The 19,667-nt window shown below is 36.8% G+C and overlaps 2 protein-coding genes across 4 annotated transcripts in view; one reads left to right on the top strand and one right to left on the bottom strand.

Annotated features, from left to right (window-relative positions):
• LOC120432530 (E3 ubiquitin-protein ligase RNF19B-like) overlaps positions 1-19,667 on the top strand; it is a 117,912-nt gene that overhangs the window by 74,254 nt on the left and 23,991 nt on the right. The window lies entirely within an intron of this gene.
• Positions 1,302-17,766, bottom strand: LOC120432532 (uncharacterized oxidoreductase dhs-27-like). 2 transcript variants are annotated; one of them, XM_039597755.2, is made up of 5 exons: positions 9,144-9,407; positions 7,681-8,236; positions 6,750-6,878; positions 2,882-3,354; positions 1,302-2,818 (listed from the first exon to the last, which is right to left on the bottom strand). In XM_039597755.2, the coding sequence occupies exons 1-5, from the start codon at positions 9,146-9,148 to the stop codon at positions 2,677-2,679; spliced, it is 1,305 nt and encodes a 434-aa protein (XP_039453689.1). In that variant the 5' UTR covers positions 9,149-9,407; the 3' UTR covers positions 1,302-2,676. The 2 variants fall into 2 exon arrangements, with proteins under 2 accessions (XP_039453689.1, XP_039453690.1); XM_039597756.2 differs by lacking the exon at positions 9,144-9,407 and adding an exon at positions 17,621-17,766 and having other exon boundaries at positions 1,303-2,818.

Here is a 19,667-nt window from a genome sequence, read left to right as displayed (position 1 = left end):
TTTAAAAGAACTATGGAAAGTTTTCTGGGGTTGCCTCTTCGTAAAAGTTCAATGTCAAAGTTCCGTTCCTTTCAAACTTCTTGAACAAAATTTTTTTCATCAAAGTTTAAATAGATAGAACAGGGCAAGGGCGTTAGATGTCCAGTGAGTTGAGATTATTTTCCCGTTTATCAAACACTTGCGAAAATCCTAATTCAGAAATGTTCATGCGTATACACTCAAAGCGATACTATTGCTAAAAGCAAACGTGACATTTCATAAATTGAATTTGTTGTCCGTCTCTCTCAATGGTACACGCGGCGCGGCATTTCAGAATGTTCCATAGACATTGTTGCAAGCGATTTTCTGCACTTTTAAGGAGCTATTAGACTATGGCAAACAAACTCACACCTTTTTTACATTTGATAGTTTGTCAAACTAGGTAGGTAGAGGCAAATTCGCAAAAAAAAAATGTAAGGGAACAACATCTAACTCCATCGTGCATATAATGTTGCCATATCAACACTTTGACGTTCAATGACAGCTCATAGAAAGCGTTTTCAATTTAAATCGAGTAAAAATTAGCTCAATAGGAAGTGAGCAAGCAAGTTTCTATCAACAGTTTTCCCCAGGCAAACTGTCAAACTTTCAAAAAAAAAAAAATATTTGCGCGTTTGATTGTATGTTTGTGATAGTCTAATACGCCCTTTAGCGCAATAAAAAAACATACTTGGCAACAATGGCAAGCGATCCGAAGAAGAAGATCAACAAAAACAAAACGGGCAGTGTGGGACTTGACAGCGCCCATTTGCCGAAAGTGCGGCGCGTCGATTCGAGGCTGGTATGCCGCGTGTCTTTTTGGGCAATACACGCAATAACAGTATTAACGTGAGGACTTCCATCATTGTCACGATTTTTCGTTCAAAGATATAAATTTTGAGTCGCTTTTAATAGTTTGACTAAATTCCTTCTACAAGTTGTCGAGAATAGTGCCATACACATGCTGATTCCTTCTGGTAACGATTATCCCATTCCTTGTAAAGTTATGGAAATCGTCATTTATCAATGATTGTACCACAAAATTTTATACATTTTTAAACGCATTTGATTTAGATTGAAAGTTTTTTCAGTAGCTTGAAGAACTCAACACCCGGCACATGCTGATTCCTTTTGGTGCTGAAATTCGTTAAATTGAATTTGATACTGAATATTTTATAATGATGATCAATTTTCTTCGAAAACGATTTTACAAATCGTGATTATATTTTCATTTCAATTTACTATTTCTGGACCCTGAACGACCTCTACGACCTTAAAGCGAGCAAGTCACGAGCGATCTGATATCAAAGTTAAATTTAGAAAGTTGTGAATACCTCACCGTGTTATTATTACTAGAAGTCCCAAATTCTAAAACTAAATATTAAATCCTCAACTGTGTACGTATTTTGGTTCAGGAAGAGCTGGTTGACTTGGGCATCCCTGACTCTATTAAGTGTCCGTAGTATTTTTAACTTCTTTCATTAATACCAGAATAGGGATTAACCAAGTAGGGTATATGTTCCTATACTGGGCCTAACTTTGTGCTCGAAGGTTTGAAACGGTGAGACAATTCAAATCTCTTTCTACACCTGAGCTCCCATCCAATCTGAGATTCAAACTGAAGTCCTTTAAATTGTGAGTCCAGTTGCCGACCAGTATTTCTATCGAGCCGATGATTCCTACACCTGGACTGAGCTAACGACCTAACCTCTTGTTGATTGGAAAAATCTTGTCTCGAAAAATACCAAAAACCAAGAGAATATCGTTACCAGATAAGTTATAACAGCTTGAAATCTTCTCCTGGACAGATACCCTTTTCGGTTAACTTCTTGTAAAACATCGATCAAGTCGCATTAAATGACTACAAGAGTCCAACGAACCTCAAACTAATTACTTTCACCTCTAACATCCCACCCCTGCCAGTCGAAACCCATTCCAAATTGCCTCATTTGCATTACAAAAACCGCTTTCGGTCGTTCAACACCACTTAATACGTGTACTCTGCTGCTAAACAGTTCTAAATTTCGCCAAAATTTGTTTTACCTCCTTTATACACGATGGAACAAATTTCTTTCACGCCGAACAATCATTACAACAACGCAACCCACTGCCGCGGCCGCCGTGCTTTATTTTATTCACTTTATTACAGCAATCTCACGTTTATCATTTGCGTTTCGTGTGTGTATGTGTGTTTACGAATTGTGTAGGTGTGTGTGTGTGTTTGTAATTTCTACTTAATCAAAACATTTCGGCGATTCAACCTTTCGATATTCTCTAATGGACTTGGGTTTAGCGCGATTCCGCGCGCACACTTCAAAGAACTAACACGCACCGTGTTTAGAGCAACTGAAACCAAATGTTTGCTTGCTTTTTCTCCGTTGAGTGGTTAGAATGGATGCGATTTTATACAATCTACGTTCAGCTCGGTAATTAACACTGTTTTGTTTTACGGAAAAGGCATTTCGTAAATTTGATTAGGATTGACTGTTTCTTTGATTAGGGGCATTGTGTAACACTTTTGTTGTAGCAATATAAAGTTTAGATTTGAAAGATGGAGATTTCTTCTTGTTCTTTAGTCTAATAGTATCTTCAGTAACACTAGCTTTTTATCAGCTCAAATTTTCTCAACAAACAACACCGTTTCTTCTTTCGGGGCTCTTAGAGGCACCCTTCCAAATTGAGCACGCCCTCGTCGTTGAAGTCACGCAGGACGTCCAGCAGACGCTGCTCGGCCACGGGATTCCCGATGGCGATGTCGATCGATCCGATGCAAAGCAGCAGGGCCAACAACTCGGATTGTCTAAAACAAAAGTGGACTCGGAATAGTTTTGGTACGACTTGTCTACATCCCAGCTACACTTACCGATACTCGAGCTCCATCTTGTTCCGGCTGTAGCCGAGGTCGGCCTCGATGTCAATGTCCAGCTTTTGGCAGTTGGACTTGAGCAGATTGTAGTACAAGTCCAGCAAACGGGGACCGTGCTGGCGCCGGATTTGGGACGGAATCGATGAGATGAGCAGCAGTGCCAGATCGTTCGTGGGTCGGCTGTACGTGACCATCTGCCAGTCCAGCACGATACAGCTGTCGGTGCCGTCCTGCTCGGCCCGGAACAGCAGGTTGTTGCACCAGAAGTCGGTGTGCGTGATCAGCCCCATCGGTTCGATCGGCTGCAGCAGCGTCTCGATCAGTTCCTTGGTCCGGGTGCGGATCCGGTTCAGCGCCTTCAGCTCGTTCTCGTAGCCGGGCTTCGTCTCGAGGAACTTGGTCAGCTGAGGCATGCCCTGCTCGACCAGCTGCTGGTAGCTTTCGGTGGCGCGGGTCGTCTGGAAGAGGAACTGGACAAGGCAAAATTTGAATTAATTTACTGTTGAATTCAATTTCTTAAATATTCAAGAGCTTATGTTTCGACATCGTCTTTAATACCTTAAAAAAAATTGTTGTTTTTTGTTAAGGGACCATCCATAAACCACGTGGACACTTTTTTTGAGAATCTTTTACCCCCCCCCCCCCCTTCGTGGACAATTGTCCATACAAAAAAAACTTTTTTGTATGGATCGTGGACAATCGCCATACCCCCCCCCCCCCCCTAATGTGTCCACGTGGTTTATGGATGGTCCCTAAATTGCTTTATATTTTGGAGATTTTAGTTTTTTTAGTTTCAAATTTTTACTTGTCAAAATTATAATTTTCTACATCATTTTTGGAGTTGCTGCATTAAAAAATACATCCAAGGTCTAGTTGGGCAATCGGGAAAAAAATAATTAAGCAAATTTGCTAATAGATTGGGAAAAGTTACGGGTATCTTGAATCTAAATTTACATTAATTCAATGTTTTCTGAATGTTATTTTCTTATTACCTACAATTTTCAATTCAAAATTGAGTTCCTTTCACTTTTAAAACTACAGTCAACTCTCTAGTTGTCAATATCCAAGGGACCGTCGAGCAAGAGAAGCATCAGTTTACAGAACGATGCAAAATGAAGACTCGATTGAAATTTGTTTTTTCTTGCTAACCAGCTATGGGAGAGAATCATGGCAACGTCCAGCAAACAAAAACAAATAAATGTCAAACACCCTTCAAAGCTTCGTTTCTCAAAGAAAAGTGTCTATGCAAGCCATGAGAAAGTGAAATTATTGACAACCGGAATAGATATTTAAAGCAAATAGAATTCAAGGGACCGTCGAGGAAGAGATTCTTCAAGCAAGAGAAAATATCGAGGAATAAAGACAACCGAAGTATGCAGTTTGAAAGGACTGAGAAATTACTGTCAGATTTTTTTATAATCATCTTATTCCAGGTCTTGACTAAGACTTTGATAGAACAAGTTTTTTAAAAAATCCTGTTTTTTATATAAAAAATTGATTTTAATTTTTTTGATTTTCCGTATGTTCTCCTCAACTACACAGCAAAAAAAAGTTGAATTTTTGAATGTTGAAAATTTGGTTGGTTAAATATTACTCATTTTTTGAGTAATATTACTCAAAAAATGTGAACCTGATGAATATTCATCAGAAACTGATGAAAGTTCACCAATTCCTGATGTAATATTACACTTTTTTTGTCACAAAATCTGTCACCATTTTCTGATGAATATTACCATAAGTTTTTTTTTTCTGTGTAGTGGGGCAAGACGAACAACCCTTTGGGGCAAGAGGAACAATGCATGAAACAACATGTTAATTTGCTTTTATTTTAAGATTAAATCATAATATTTTTCTATAAACTTGATCGTTTTTACGAAAAAAAAAAATATTTAGATGAAAAATACTATTTTTTTACAATATCACTACATTTTGTATGGACATTTTTTTTAAACATTTGTTTATAAGTTTTGAAGTACTTTTATGTATTTATTTCTCAATAAAATATGAACAAGCTCTCAACAAAAATAACTAAAAGTTAAATCATACTTTGTAATAGGTACAAGTCATTGGTAGGGACACTACTGATCTAGGAAAAATAGCATTTTGATAAAATGAGCCTTAAAACAAACCCCAGGCCTTATTTTGTACTTTCCAAATATTATAAGAAAACAAAGGTTTTGAAATTATACCTTCCAAATAGAGTGCCCAATTTTCCGGGGTTACAGAATTCCCGGGAAACGGGAAATTTTTAACAAATTTTCCGGGAATTCCCGGGAAATTTAAAATTTATCGAAAATTGTTCTGATCTATATTCTTCAACAAAATTGTATAAAATAACAATTTAATGATCAAAATTAGTGCGAGGGTCAATTAATGCCTAAACCGCTTGCAGAAAAAAATCAAGAAAATACATATAAATATTTTAAATTTATAGGCTTGCAATTCGTACAACAGTGTTGTAAAAAAAATCATTAGTATTTTTTGTGCAGTATTATTTTTCTAATCACAGTGTTTGGACAGCGAGTGAAATGAATCCATGCTTCAAAACCATAAAATTGCAATTAATTATGGATTTGTGAACAGTTTGAGAGAACATGATAATGTTGAGATGACGTTGAAATGAGAAAAAAAAATCATGAAGAAAATATGGATTTGTTGACAAATCTTTTTTCCATAACAAATCTTACGCATTGAATTCACCTTAAAACTGCCTTCTCACTAAAAATATATCTTTTATGAAATCACAACTCAAAGTTTTTAAATATTTGGAGCTAGATTTTTAAATATGTTTGCATTTTTTGTACACCTTCTACGACGTAGTTTTTTTAGTGATTTAGCTTTAAAAAAAAACTTCGGCTAAAAGAATATTCAAAGCAATAAAAGTAGTTTAGACGCTGTTTCATGTTAATTCCGCTTACGCTTTGTTAGCTCAAGTGTAAATTCTTTATATTAAACTGTAAACACTTTTAAACAAATTCACCAAATTCTTCTTGCACAACCCTCTTTGAAGCCTCAAATGATTTTTTTTTTCAATTTTCATCCAATTTGGCCATGGTAAACGTAATCGTGAAAAAAACTTAATTTTTATCTTGGCAAAAAGAGGTATCATATTTTCAGATGATATAACAACAATTTTCGTTTAAAAAACTAACCAGAATTATAATAGTTAATTTTCATTCCAAAATATCGTAATTTTTGTTGCTTTACAAATAAACAAGATCCCAGTTGTAAAAGTTTCAGAAACCAAGTCAGAAACTAATATTATCTGAAATATACCTTGACGTAAAATTTTCAGACGAACTAATAAGTTATAAGAACATGAAATTGAATTAAATCAAATAAAATTGAATGTTTTCATTTTTTTATTATTATTTTTTGTAAATAAAAAAAAATGGGTCAAGAAGTTAGAAAAATGTATACTTCCGCTTGAGTTTCGAGAATTCCCGGGAAATTTACAAATTTCCCGGGAAACGGGAAATATTTTTTTCCAGGAAATCCCGGAAAATGAAACTGGACGCTCTACTTCCAAATTTACAAACAAAAAAATACTGTGCAGAGAGTCGAGAGTCAGACTGGCGCTGATCTACTGAATTTGTTTATTTTCACCAAAGGTTCAAGATAATTTTTGACGATGTCAAACAATAAAAATAAACTTCGATACAATACATAGATTTTCGAACTTGTTGAAATTTAAGCTTATTGTTATCATTCATTATTCTTATTTTCATTCTAAAGAACTTATGTATGGAAATTATATTTTTTGCAATAAATATTTGAAACATGAAAAACTTCATTAGCCTACACTTGAAAAATACAAATGCTTGGATCTACCATTGAACGGGGTTTCAAAGATTATCGCACTTACCGGATACTTTTCATTGACGTCGACCTTCTTTTTGAGCTTGAGACCGAGCGAAAGCGCATGGATGGCCACCACGGACCGGATGGCGGCCTCGGTTTGGCTCACGGTCAAACCGGCCGTGAAGTTGGCACCCTAAAAATAAAAATTAGGGGGAGAGGGGGTAATATGCACCCCCGGGGCAAAATGCACCCCCTGCTTTTCTCGGTATTTGGAAGAATTTTCCGGGAAAAAATCATAGAAATTGGAAGCTTAACATTGTAAAACTATGCTGGAAAAGTTTGAGCATGGTAGGATAAAAACAGCCAAAGTTATTTGCAAAACTTTAAAATGTTGTGTTTTGATCTAATTTTTATTGAACTTTCAATATGATTTTTGGACAATATAAAAAGCATTTATTGATATTGTAAGTGTTGAGGTATATAGTTTTTGCCATAATTTTCATTATTCTGTAGATAGATGAGTCCAAAAACATCAAAAAATGCATTTTTAATTAAATTTTCTGCAAAAAGCGTGGTCGGGGCAAAATGCACCGCTGGGAAGCTCCTTTGTAAAAACAGCGGTGTCATCTAGTGGTGACTAGTGAAAACTGCTTTTACCCGGTGCATTTTGCCCCATGTTGTGGTGCATTTTGCCCCGTTGTTGTAGTGCATTTTGCCCCAATGTTGCGGTGCATATTGCCCCGCAAGGTTGTTTGAAATAAATCAAAAATGTTTTTAAAAATTTGATATTTTCAAACAATTTTGAGGTTTCTTAAAACTTTTTTCACATGGATGACGAAGAATAATAGTTGTTTTAGAAAATCGAACAAAATTCTTCCACAGTAATGCTGTAATGGTTGAGAAATCACTGTTTCCCCTTAGGGGGTGCATATTACCCCCTCTCCCCCTACTCTGTTAGTGCTCGATCCACCGAGTGCATATGGTGATCAACGAACCTTAAATCCCAGCGACCGCATATCCTCCAGCACGAGAATGCTCTCGGGCGGCTCGGGACTGCCCTGGGATGGACTGATGGCCGGGGCGTACTGCGTGTAGAAGCAGGTCGGCACCGACACCAGCATGCTGGCCCCGTCCGCCTTGGACAGGTGCGACTCCTGGAACGCGACCAGGTCGGGCAGGATCTGGGTGTAGAACTTGATCTCGCGCAGATCGAACTGGGCCTCGGTGACGAAGAACCTGCTGAACGGGTCCTGCGGTAGCAGCTTTATCACAATGTCCAGGTGCTTCGTTTCCAGCTGGGGTGGCGCGTGCTGGAACTCGTACTCGACCGCCACCGCCAGGATGTCGCTAAGGTTGTTGACGCCGTCCTGGCAGCCCTGCTTCACCTTAAAGTCCGTAATTCGTATCCCGGACCGCACCTCGTGATGCTGCTTGAGCACTTCGACGAGCCAGTCCTCGTTGATGGGCCATCCGTCCGAGCTGACCGAATCTTCCTCCGTGTCGGACATCTCTCGCGGAGTCGCTGCGTCCCGGTCGAAAGTTGACGTCGTACTGGAACAAAGTTAAAAACTGGTGTCATGCGTGGAGCCTACCGGTTGGGCCCTCCCATCAATCAACGTGTACGAAGAAAGCCGCAGTGGAAAAAAAATCGAACCGATACTCCACGGTTTAGTGACTTTCCACGGCGGCATGAGGGCGTCACAGTTTACTGATTGCCCTCTCTCTCCCCCTTTTAACACGAAGGAAAAAAGCAATATCGTGGAGGTCACTTTCGTCCGCGTTTGTTGTAGGTATTTATAGTCTGGAAATCACAGGATAATTTTATCGTGGCGGCGCCTAATGGCCGACCTCGTCATCAGAAGGGGGCGCCTAGCGTTATGCAACAAGCTAGTGTAGCGTCCCTTGGTCGCGACATTGATGGGCCCTTCCTGGAACCTTTGGCCTTTCAACAGCAGAAGCAGTCTTTGTTCAAATGCCCCTTTCAAAGGAAACGGAAGGGCTCATCAACAATTTACACGACAAATTGGCCCGAAGGTAGGCAACTAAAAATACACGTTTCGTTCATTCGCTAGAAGCTAACTCGAAAAGGGGGCTCGTCCTCTCGGGGTTCGAGCTATATTTAGCTCCTGCAGTAGGTTTAAGGCACGAGGACATTTACCTGCATGCATACAAAATGTGGTCTCTCACACACACACACAACTCCAATCAAATGAATGTATGAATAATTTATCAATCTTGTGGTTTTGTTGATCCAACGTGTTCTTTTTCGTACTCTCTGCACTGGGATGAGCTCGCTTGGATATTTGGAAATTCACATGGCCAACCCAATGGCCATCATCACAACGACCACAACTCTGGCATGTCTGCGGTTACCCAACGGTGGTAATTTCTGGGTCTTATGACCATTATGGAGTTCTGCCTGGAATTCCATTAGATTACTTATTCAGCGAATCGTTACCTCATACGAAAACTTCCAATTATCAGTTCACCATATCACATAACCAAACTAGAGATTTGTGCCTTCAACGAGAACAACTATTCTGTGACCTAAATTGAAGTGTGAGAACCTACGTCACTTACTTCGGGTCACCAGGACAGCTCTCACTCTCTCTCTCTTGCTCTTTTTCCGAACCAATATCCGACCCCAAAACATGGCGAAAAGCAGGTCAAGGCCACTTGCAGTTGTATGCACTTCCTGGAAAAATTACTTTTTACACATTTTCCACCATCTTACGCACACTGGTCCAAAAATGTTCAACTCCAAAAATGACCAAAAATAAAACCGCCTCAAAATATGAAACTGCACCCTACAGACGACGATACATTGGGGGAGGACCAAACTTTTTTTTTGCTTTCTTAGCTGTGTTTGTCAGCGAAAATTGCCCAGGGAAAACCAAGCATTGCAATCGGAGGGGGCACATATGAAATTGAAGCCACCTTGTTTACACTACGTTTTGCTGACTCCATGAGGCTGATGCATGATGTAGGAGATTTTCTGATAAGCTTTTGCTTTTTTTAGATTTATTTTTTTGTCCCTTCGCAAAGAGCGTAAGTTGGGTCGCGAAAGATTTGCAACTCAGAATTGAAAAGAAATATTCGTATTATATCGCTCTTTTGCTTGTTCTTTAGATGCGATTTTTTTTCACATAATGATACCACCCAGTGAGAATTTGACCTAAAGATTCGAATCTTTTTAGACTAAACCTAGAATGCAATTTTTTTTTAAATTCAGAAGTGCATTATATGGGTCGCAAGATAATTATATTTAAAGATTAAGAAAAATTTATTGGATTGACATTTTTAGAAAAAAATAAAGGGTACTCAGTCTTTAATGTTAGTCTATGAATAACTTAGAAAGATATGCATCGATATTGCAATTTGTCGATCTATTATGAGAAGCCAGAAAGAACACTTTCACGCGCAGCGTAAAACGCGCAAGCGTAAATGTGCTGGCGTTTATGCTTCGACTTGACGACTTGTCGATCTTTCGAGTGAGAACGAGCCGGGACTTCGAATTTAATGTTCAGTGTATGATTCTGTATGAAACCTAAAATTTAATAGGAAAAAATAGGGTAAAAATAAGACGAAAAACACTAATATGGCTCTATCTCTGGAAATACATTTTGAAAAAGCTTCAAATTTTGGGCCCAAGCAGTTTATGACGCATGTTTTCGAATGGCTTTTTGTTTGAAACTGTTATCTGTAAAATTGTCCAAAAAATACCTCTTAAAATGGCTTTGACCACATTTACTGGTTGAAAATTGTGAATCGAAAAATAAAATGTTCGTCTCCGACCCACGGCTACAAATCTGAAATATAAAAATTTGGGGTTTTACGAGCGGTTTTCCAATGACGGAAGACACAAATTTTTAAGAGTGGATACAGACATCGCACAAGTATTTTAGAAAAAGTGCTCTAATAAATCAGGCTTTGAGTTCCTGGTTTCGGGCCAAAATTCAATCGAAAGAGCGCATCATAACCTACAAATTAGTAATAGGATTTTTTTCTTGGACGATTCCCCGCCGGACACGATTTTTTGAAGATTTCTGAAAAAGCGTTTTTCCAAAAGCAAACCTTAAACCTTTTTTTGTATGAAAGGTAAAAAAAATAAAAAATGTATAAAAATTGAAATAACAAGCCATAGTCTCAAAATGTTAATGCAAAAAGTGTTTTAAAATGCATTTTGCATTAGTTCAGTTGTTTTGCAATCATTAGTTTAAAAAAATAGATTTGACGAAAACAAAAAAATAGGCAAAAAAAAAAACTTTTTGCGATACTAAACATCGATAATTTTCAAAATTTCAAAAGATGTTTAAATCGACCCAAACATGCTTAAAAATGATTTTAAACGCAGGGGAATTCATTTTAGATCAATTTCAGCTGATTGCACTTAAATTTATATTGATATTTTGAAGTTTTTTGAATAGTCGAATCCCGAAAAAAATTCGTTGGCTTATTTTTGATTGTCGAGGTTTAGTATGACCCCCAAACTACGCTAAAATAATTTTCAAAAAATAATCCAAGATGGCGGTGATAAAATATTGAAAGGTATTTAATAGTCAATCAACTATTTAAATTCCACTTAGATAGGGTTGCAGAACTTGAATTTGATGTTAAAACAAAAAAATACGAAAAATAAATTCGGATAATCGAGTCTGGACTGTCCCACTTTTATATAAAAAAAATATCCCTCGTCTCTAGCCAAGCTCGAGGTGGTTGCAAAAAAACCTTTATTTCTAATTTCAAGCCAGAAAATAATAAAAAATAGTTCTAAACAAAAAGTTTTACAAAATGCTTACATAATCACAATTTTAATACTGTAAAAAAAATGCAAAATTTACGATTTTTTTCTCCTGTGGTCCTAAATTTGTTAAAAGATTAAACAGTCTTAATGTGATGAAAAATGCACAGTGTTATAACATGTATACTGAATTGTTTACAATCAGTTTTTTCAATGCAAAATTTAAATTTTAGTCAATCATTTGTTTTGCCCTCTGAGTTTTTTCAAAGAATTTTTTAAAGATGATAGCAACAAAAACTCAAAACAAAATATGAAATGGTCTTATGTTGTTGAGTTTTTAATAGAATACTAAAATTTCTCTAAATAATAATTTAAAAAAATAGGTTTAATACATGACAGCAGCGTCAATTTAAATTATTTTAATTCGTATTACTGCATTCAATTACTGGTGCTCCCCAAATCAACACACATTCATCTCCCATCGCACCCAGACGGCGACGACACTCCCTCTTAACTTCCGGCGCGCGTACATTCACTCTGTTGCCTGTGCAGAGCACGCACAGTCACAGCGACCAGTGACATTACTCTGTGTTTTATGTCACCCAGTCTGGAGCAACTTTTTCCACTATTATTTTTTTTGTCGACGCGACACGCCTTTTTGATGATGATCAAATTCGTTCGGGTTGACTGAGCCCTCTGGGTGAGGTGGCTTCTCCACGTGTTTGAGCAGTGTTACCCAAAGCCGCCCCCAACACGCAGAATTCAGCTCTCATTTCCGCTAGATTAATTGGCAACGTGAGTGTGGGTAGGAACAGACGCTCAAACAACAACACCATCAACAAAATAGAAGCTGCTCAAAGAGGCGAAACTGAGAGCAAAAACAATTTTACAATCAAAAAAATGGGTCAGAACGGAACAACGTAGACGACGTGGAAAAAAAGGAGTATGCAGAGAATAAAAGAGAGTGGAAAAAAACAGTAAAGCATGGAAATGATGTTGAACAATTTAGTCCCGTGTTGTTCGTTGAGGAATTGTAGGAACCACACACACACACACATATCGTTCAAAGGGAAATTAAAAAGGCGTGAAAATTGTGCTCTTGATGGATGTTTTTTCATTGGTGTTAGAATTTGGACGAGAAATGGTGCTAGTTTTAGTGATTTTAAAAACGCTTAAATAATTGGGTAATTTGTACGCGCCGCTGAAAAGTGTTTTTTTTTTATGACCACGCTTCTTTGGAGTGAATTTTTCAATCATCAAATGGGAATTTTATGTACGTTTTATGCACCGGAACAAATGAAAATGGAGAGACAGCTCTCGATGCTTGCATGACAAGGGTGTTTAAGAACATGTATTTCAGACTATTCACCCAAAATTTCACTCTTAATTTAGTTTATTTAGCGTGCTGATGCTTCGTTTTAATTTGGTTCAACATCTTTTTCTAGATATTTTTCAATGTTGACAACCAATCGCTCCTATTTTTTTGTCACGGACTTAATTATGCAGCAATTCCAATTGAAAAGAGCCTAAAAAAAAGTTCTCCGATCGGGCTCAAAATTTTCTGGGGGTTCCTTGGACAAAAAAAATAGACCCGTATTTTTTTTTGGCCATTAGGGTGACCTACTTCGTGCTAGGGTGGTTCGTAAAATGGCAATTTTCGTCATTTTTCGCAAAAAGCACTTTTAATAATATAATAATATAAAATAATATCTCCGCGTCATTTCATCCGATTTTAGCTGTCTTAGACGCAAAAGAAAGGTGATTAAATTGGCTATTTGAGATTTTATATTTATTTTCTTGTTTTTAACATCAAATTCGAATTCTACGACCCAGTTTTAGTCAAATTTGAATGTTTGATTGCCTATTAAATAAACAAATGCATATTTTCGTCGCCATTTTGACCGCCATCTTGGATTATAAAATTCTAAATCAGTTTAGAGAAATTTAGGGGTCATACTCAAGCTCAACAATCATAAATAAGACAACAAAAAAACGTGATTATTCGAATTTCCAATTAGCCGACGTGAAATTTTGCCAAGGCCTTCGGATAATCGAGTCTGGACTGTACAGTAATTTAAATAAAAAATAAATGAATATTGGTGTCAGCGATTTTTCTCTTGAAAAAAAAGTAGCTTATTTCATTGAAATTTCTGCAACTAAAATAAAATTGAGTAATTGAGGGTTTGCAGCGCGACTGTGTTTCAAATCGAAATATATTATTCTTCATGATTCCCTGCACAAACCCTAACAAAACTGGTTGCAAAATTATGAGAAATTGGACGCGCTTTCCGGTAAAAATATTACCGAGACTGAAAAATCAAGTCTGTCATATAGAAATTGCCAAAAAAAACTCTAAAAACCTATTTTTTCAACATTTTTATTTTTAAAACCGCTGTATCTTCACAAGGATTGGACATGGGACAATGGTCAATATGGAGACTTTTATGTAAAATTGTCTGGAAAATCGATTCCCACTATCGGTTTTTGAAAGTTTTGACGTTTAGACTGTTTTTCAAAAAAACAGTTTTAGTAAATGATTTTTGTATTTTTTCAGGAGAGACATATCATCCTGAATTTTTCGTGAGTCTTTTTGTCACATTTTAGGCTACTTTCACAAAAATTTTGAGCGAAAAAAAAAACGTGACATCACCTTAAAATTTAACTTTTAAACTTAAAAGTTGAAAAATCTCATAGAATTGGCGTGTATTTTTCTTTCAGTGTATTTTTTCAAAAAGCTCGTCCAATTTCCTACAAGTTTGTCTTTGACCACTTTTTGATACGATGCAATAGTACAGCAATAGTTAATTTACAAAATACAAAAATATTTAAAACCCTTACGCCCTTCTCAAATGTCGTTATCGAGTGCAACTGGCTCCATATACACAAAAATGGCTTATATAGGCCTAGGATATCATGTCTACAAAGTTTCATTGAAACAAAAGTTCTGGTACAAAAGTACCAGAAAAATTCCTGATTTGAGCTGGAATTGCTCATATCCAAAAATATGGAAATATTGTACACCCAAATGCTGGAAACATTTTTCTTATCCTTTGCTGGAAAATGTTTTTTGAAAATTTTGCTGTAGAAGGTAAAACACATAAAAAAACAAGTTAACGCTACTTGTTTATATTTTGCTACATGTGTCTTTTAGCTTTGCTGCAAATTTCTAAACTTGTAATTTTTGGGAATTATTTTTGGTATTTTTTTTTCGTTTTTGTTTTATTTTATTTTTTATTAAATCTAAAAATAATGTTGGACAACGTCTTTAAAAAATGAGTATTTTTTCATATGAATTTGAATAAAAAAAAACCTGATTTGTTTGTTTGTCTGCTTTTTATTTGGGATCAATTTTTGATTGATTTTTGATTCAAGTTTCTTGTGTTTTAATTGTATATTTTAATGTAAGAATAAGAATATTATGTCGTAATTAACTTATAGGCAGTGAGTTCTGTTTGAACCAAATTTATATTGTTAAAAAAATTATTTGTTGCATACATTTTGGTGCCTTTGAAATTATGAGAATTACCGATATAATGTTTGATTTATCTCTCAAAGTACCATCTCCAAATTACTTACAAGACAATTTTAATATTCAAATTATTTCAGAATTCGTCCCGTAAGCTCTTTTTATTGTTTGCTGTGTACCCTTAAAAAAGATCAAGAAACTTCAATTAATTTGCATAGCTATTTTTCATCTTTGGTTTCTCTTAAAAACAAAAAAAAATCAAGGAAAACTCATCTCGTTCCGCAAGCTATTTGGAGCCAGATCAAATATCTTCAAGAAAGAATCCTCTACCATCACTTGAGAGGGGATCTCAATTTCATCTTGAGAAATAAATCGCTCAACATCGACCCTTGTCCATCTCTCCAAAACAAAACAAAGTCCACTCGAAAGTCCTTCCACGGTTCAACGAATCCGTGTCCGTACAAATGTTGTGTATTTTCCTTTGGCTACAGTGAGTCAAATATTTGTCCGTACCCCCCCGTACGGGAAATGTTTGTGATATAAAAGTACATAAAATTCGACTAAAGTGCCATGTTTTATACATCAATCGACGCGGCAGAATGTCCTCTTTAAGACACTGTCATTGGATTTGCAAAAAACTTTTTCTTGAAAAATACAAAAATTGTTTACTGAAAAAAGTCAAAAAAAGAGGTCAAATAATTGTCCGTACCCCTAGTAAAAGTACAAAATCTGATCGATTTAAGTGAATTCATTTATGAAATGTTGTTTCAGTGTCAAATACTAGTACCTTTAGCCAGTTTGTGACAACTTTGAACTTCTGATAAGTTTGTTTAGTTAATTTATATTAAAAATTGGATTAAATTTAGTTTTTTAAAGTAAAACTTGTCAAAACATTAGTTTATAAACAACTATTTTTATAAAATTGCTATTTTGTGTTGTAAGAGTCTCTATTGAACAAGTTTCAACAATATTTGTTCAAAATATACATTGTTTTCATCTTTTTTATTGACATTTTTCGACCAAAAATACCGAAACGAGTCCCTAGTCTGAAATTTGAAATTTTCACTTTCCGTGCTGAGAATTTTTGTACCGTTCTGGGTCAGAATGTTTTGCTTGGGGAATTTGAAAATTTCAAATTTCAGACTAGGGAATCGTAATCGGGCTGTAGTGGACGAAATTGGATGCTTCAAATTGCAAGAGGTGGGTTTTTTTGTCCTCTATCTGATCACCACAAAATTTCCCTCCGAGGGGTTGAACCGGTTCCGGGACAATCCGGATTGTTTAACGGTATTGTTCCGAAACAGTATTTTTGGTCGAAAAATGTCAATAAAAAAGATGAAAACAATGTATATTTTGAACAAATATTGTTGAAACTTGTTCAATAGAGACTCTTACAACACAAAATAGCAATTTTATAAAAATAGTTGTTTATAAACTAATGTTTTGATAAGTTTTACTTTAAAAAACTAAATTTAATCCAATTTTTAATATAAATTAACTAAACAAACTTATCAGAAGTTCAAAGTTGTCACAAACTGGCTAAAGGTACTAGTATTTGACACTGAAACAACATTTCATAAATGAATTCACTTAAATCGATCAGATTTTGTACTTTTACTAGGGGGTACGGACAATTATTTGACCTCTTTTTTTAACTTTTTTCAGTAAACAATTTTTGTATTTTTCAAGAAAAAGTTTTTTGCAAATCCAATGACAATGTCTTAAAGAGGACATTTTGCCGCGTCGATTGATGTATAAAACATGGCACTTTAGTCGAATTTTATGTACTTTTATATCACAAACATTTCCCGTACGGGGGGGTACGGACAAATATTTGACTCACTGTATACTGCTCTTTCGTCGCCAAAAAAATCCTCAAAACACAACACTTAGCAGTACAAAACACACCCACTTTTCCCACATTGGACGCACAGTTCTTTGTCTTCTTGGCGGAGAGAGCGAGAGGGAGAGAAAGAGACTACACCCCACCCAATCCAACAAGGACAGTCGCAGCATCCGCTTGTAGGTGGGTTGTTTTTCCCAAAAACATCTTCCCATCCCATATCCTTCTAATTCTCTTTTGGTGGGGGGAGGCCCATCAGAAAGGCAATCCGTCGTCGTAGTCGTCGTCTAGACGGATGAAAATTGCCTTTTCGACAGAAAACCCCCGTCCCTGCCGGTCCGACGACCTCCCCTCCAAGCAGGTGGATACCTTCGCTTCTTTGTTGGAGAAGTTTCGAAGAAGGTGTGATGCTGTAATGTTAAATCATCTTGGAGTCCTTCTTCAAAGTATTCTTTGAACACTTTAATCCAATTAGAGACGGTCCTGTCTGGTGGAACCCGGCGCACGTGTTTGCCCCGCAGTAATTATCCCGCGACATCTGGACCACCCTCACACACTGTGTTTCCCAAATTAATTCTGAATCAGCTACTGGATTCTTCTTCTCCGTGCGGGGTCATCCCCCCGAATATCCTGTTGTATGGTCTTCCCCAACCGCACCGTCGTCGTAACACACACACACACAGCCAGCATATGGCGTGACCTCCGGTGTGGTGCAGCAGAACCGTACTGCCGCGCCCTTTCCGGTTCTACTACTGGAAGGGGGGATTCCCTAGCCCTAATTGGCCGCAACACATCACCGCTTCCACCACGCTGGTAATTTTTCCTGAATACGGATTTAGGGGAGAGCGGGCTACCCAAACCACAACGCCGCACACACACACACACCTCTTAATCAGTAAGAAAACGGTGAATCACACTCCGCGGTCCCGGTTTCACGATTCCGAAGAAAGAAGGAGTAAACCTGTCGGAGAAAGATTGGACACGTCCGCACGCGACCAGGTTACAGCTGGAACTGAACATTCATGGTCCGATGGGCGGACGGATGAACGCACAGAATCGTGGCCTGGGTGCCATGGGTGCAGTTATTCCGGCGAGAAGAGCAGTGCTGTGCTGAGAGTTGAAACTCCAAGAGGTTGGAGCAATCAGAGTGAGAGACTGGATATGAACCAAGCGTGTGGTAGCGAGTTCATTTTGGGATTTCGGGAGTGTTAACTTGGGTATTTTTAATGCATTGGGTTGTGTTAGTTTTTTGTTATTCATCGTTTCATCGGTTACGGTTTGGTGACCTCGAACCCCTAGGCAGTGTTGCTGGAATCTAATGGAGACGACACAGTAATAAATCTTAACTTTAAAATATTGCATTGAAGTTAGTTTTTTTAAGTTTTCTCTAACGTTTTCTATTAAAATTATTAAAAATACGTCACGTTTGGTCGGACCCGTCACGAAATGAAGCAATTGTGTAAATCTCTACTGACTAGTCATCTTTAACTAATGTAGGGTCGCTGAGCTCGAATATGAGCCAAAATACTCAGGGAATGTGCAATTCAAGATGGCGGCCAATATGGCGATGCTAGAAAATTTGATTTTTTTTTCAGGATTGTAACATGCAATCAACGGGTCAAATTTAACTAATTTGGGGTCGCTGAACTCGAATGTGAGCAGTTTTCTAGGATTTCGGTCATTCGATTTTTTTTTTTGTATTTTTTAATCCAACTGAAACTTTTTTGGTGCCTTCGGTATGCCCAAAGAAGCCATTTTGCATCATTAGTTTGTCCATATAATTTTCCATACAAATTTTGCAGCTGTCCATACAAAAATGATGTACGAAAATTCAAAAATCTGTATCTTTTGAAGGAATTTTTTTATCAATTTGGTGTCTTCGACAAAGTTGTAGTATGCAACTACACTGGAAAAAAATGATACACGGTAAAAAAATGGTGATTTTTTATTTAACTTTTTATCACTAAAACTTGATTTGCAAAAAAACACTATTTTTAATTTTTTTTTTTTTTTTATTTGTTTTAGAGGACATAAAATGCCAACTTTTCAGAAATTTCCAGGTTGTGCAATAAATCGTTGACCGAGTTATGAATTTTTTAATCAATACTGTTTTTTTTTTCAAAAAATCGAAATTTTGGTCGCAAAAATTTTTCAACTTCATTTTTCGATGTAAAATCAAATTTGTAATCAAAAAATACTTCAGTGAAATGTTGATGAAGTGCACCGTTTTCAAGTTAAATCCATATCTAAGTGACTTTTTTCGTGGGTCTCGTGGCGCAGGGGTAGCGGCTTCGGCTGCCGATCCCGATGATGCTATGAGACGCGGGTTCGATTCCCGCCTTATCCACTGAGCTTCTATCGGATGGTGAAGTAAAACGTCGGTCCCGGTTTCTCCTGTCTCGTCAGAGGCGCTGGAGCAGAAATCCCACGTTAGAGGAAGGCCATGCCCCGGGGGCGTAGTGCCAATAGTTTCGTTTTTTTTTTTTCGTTAAGTGACTTTTTTGAAAATAGTCGCAGTTATTCATTTTTTTAAATTAATGCACATGTTTGCCCACTTTTGAAAAAAATATTTTTGAAAAGCTGAGAAAATTCTCTATATTTTGCTTTTTCGGACTTTGTTGATACGACCCTTAGTTGCTGAGATATTGCAATGCAAAGGTTTAAAAACAGGAAAATTGATGTTTTCTAAGTCTCACCCAAACAGCCCACCATTTTTCAATGTCGATTTCTCAGCAACTAATGGTCCGATTTTCAATGTTAAAATATGAAACATTTGTGAAATTTTCCGATCTTTTCAAAAACAATATTTCCGAAATTTTCAAATCAAGACTAACATTTCAATAGGGCCAAACATTCAATATTACGCCCTTTTAAAATGTAAGTCTTGGTTTAAAAATTATGAAAATATTGTTTTCGAAAAGATCGGAAAATT

The sequence above is a fragment of the Culex pipiens genome, chromosome 1, assembly GCF_016801865.2.
Source record: "Culex pipiens pallens isolate TS chromosome 1, TS_CPP_V2, whole genome shotgun sequence".
In the NCBI taxonomy this organism is placed as follows: Eukaryota; Metazoa; Arthropoda; class Insecta; order Diptera; family Culicidae; genus Culex; species Culex pipiens.
Note: the sequence above shows the minus strand (reverse complement) of the source record. Positions and strands in the feature narration are given on the sequence as shown.

What these genes read in the sequence shown, in the direction of transcription:
- LOC120432532 (XM_039597755.2), bottom strand. An exon ending in ACGTCAATGAAAAGTATCCG is followed by an intron (nt 3,355 to 6,749) that starts GTAAGTGCGATA and finishes TGCCTTGTCCAG; the next exon opens with TTCCTCTTCCAGACGACCCG. An exon ending in AAGATGGAGCTCGAGTATCG is followed by an intron (nt 2,819 to 2,881) that starts GTAAGTGTAGCT and finishes CTTTTGTTTTAG; the next exon opens with ACAATCCGAGTTGTTGGCCC.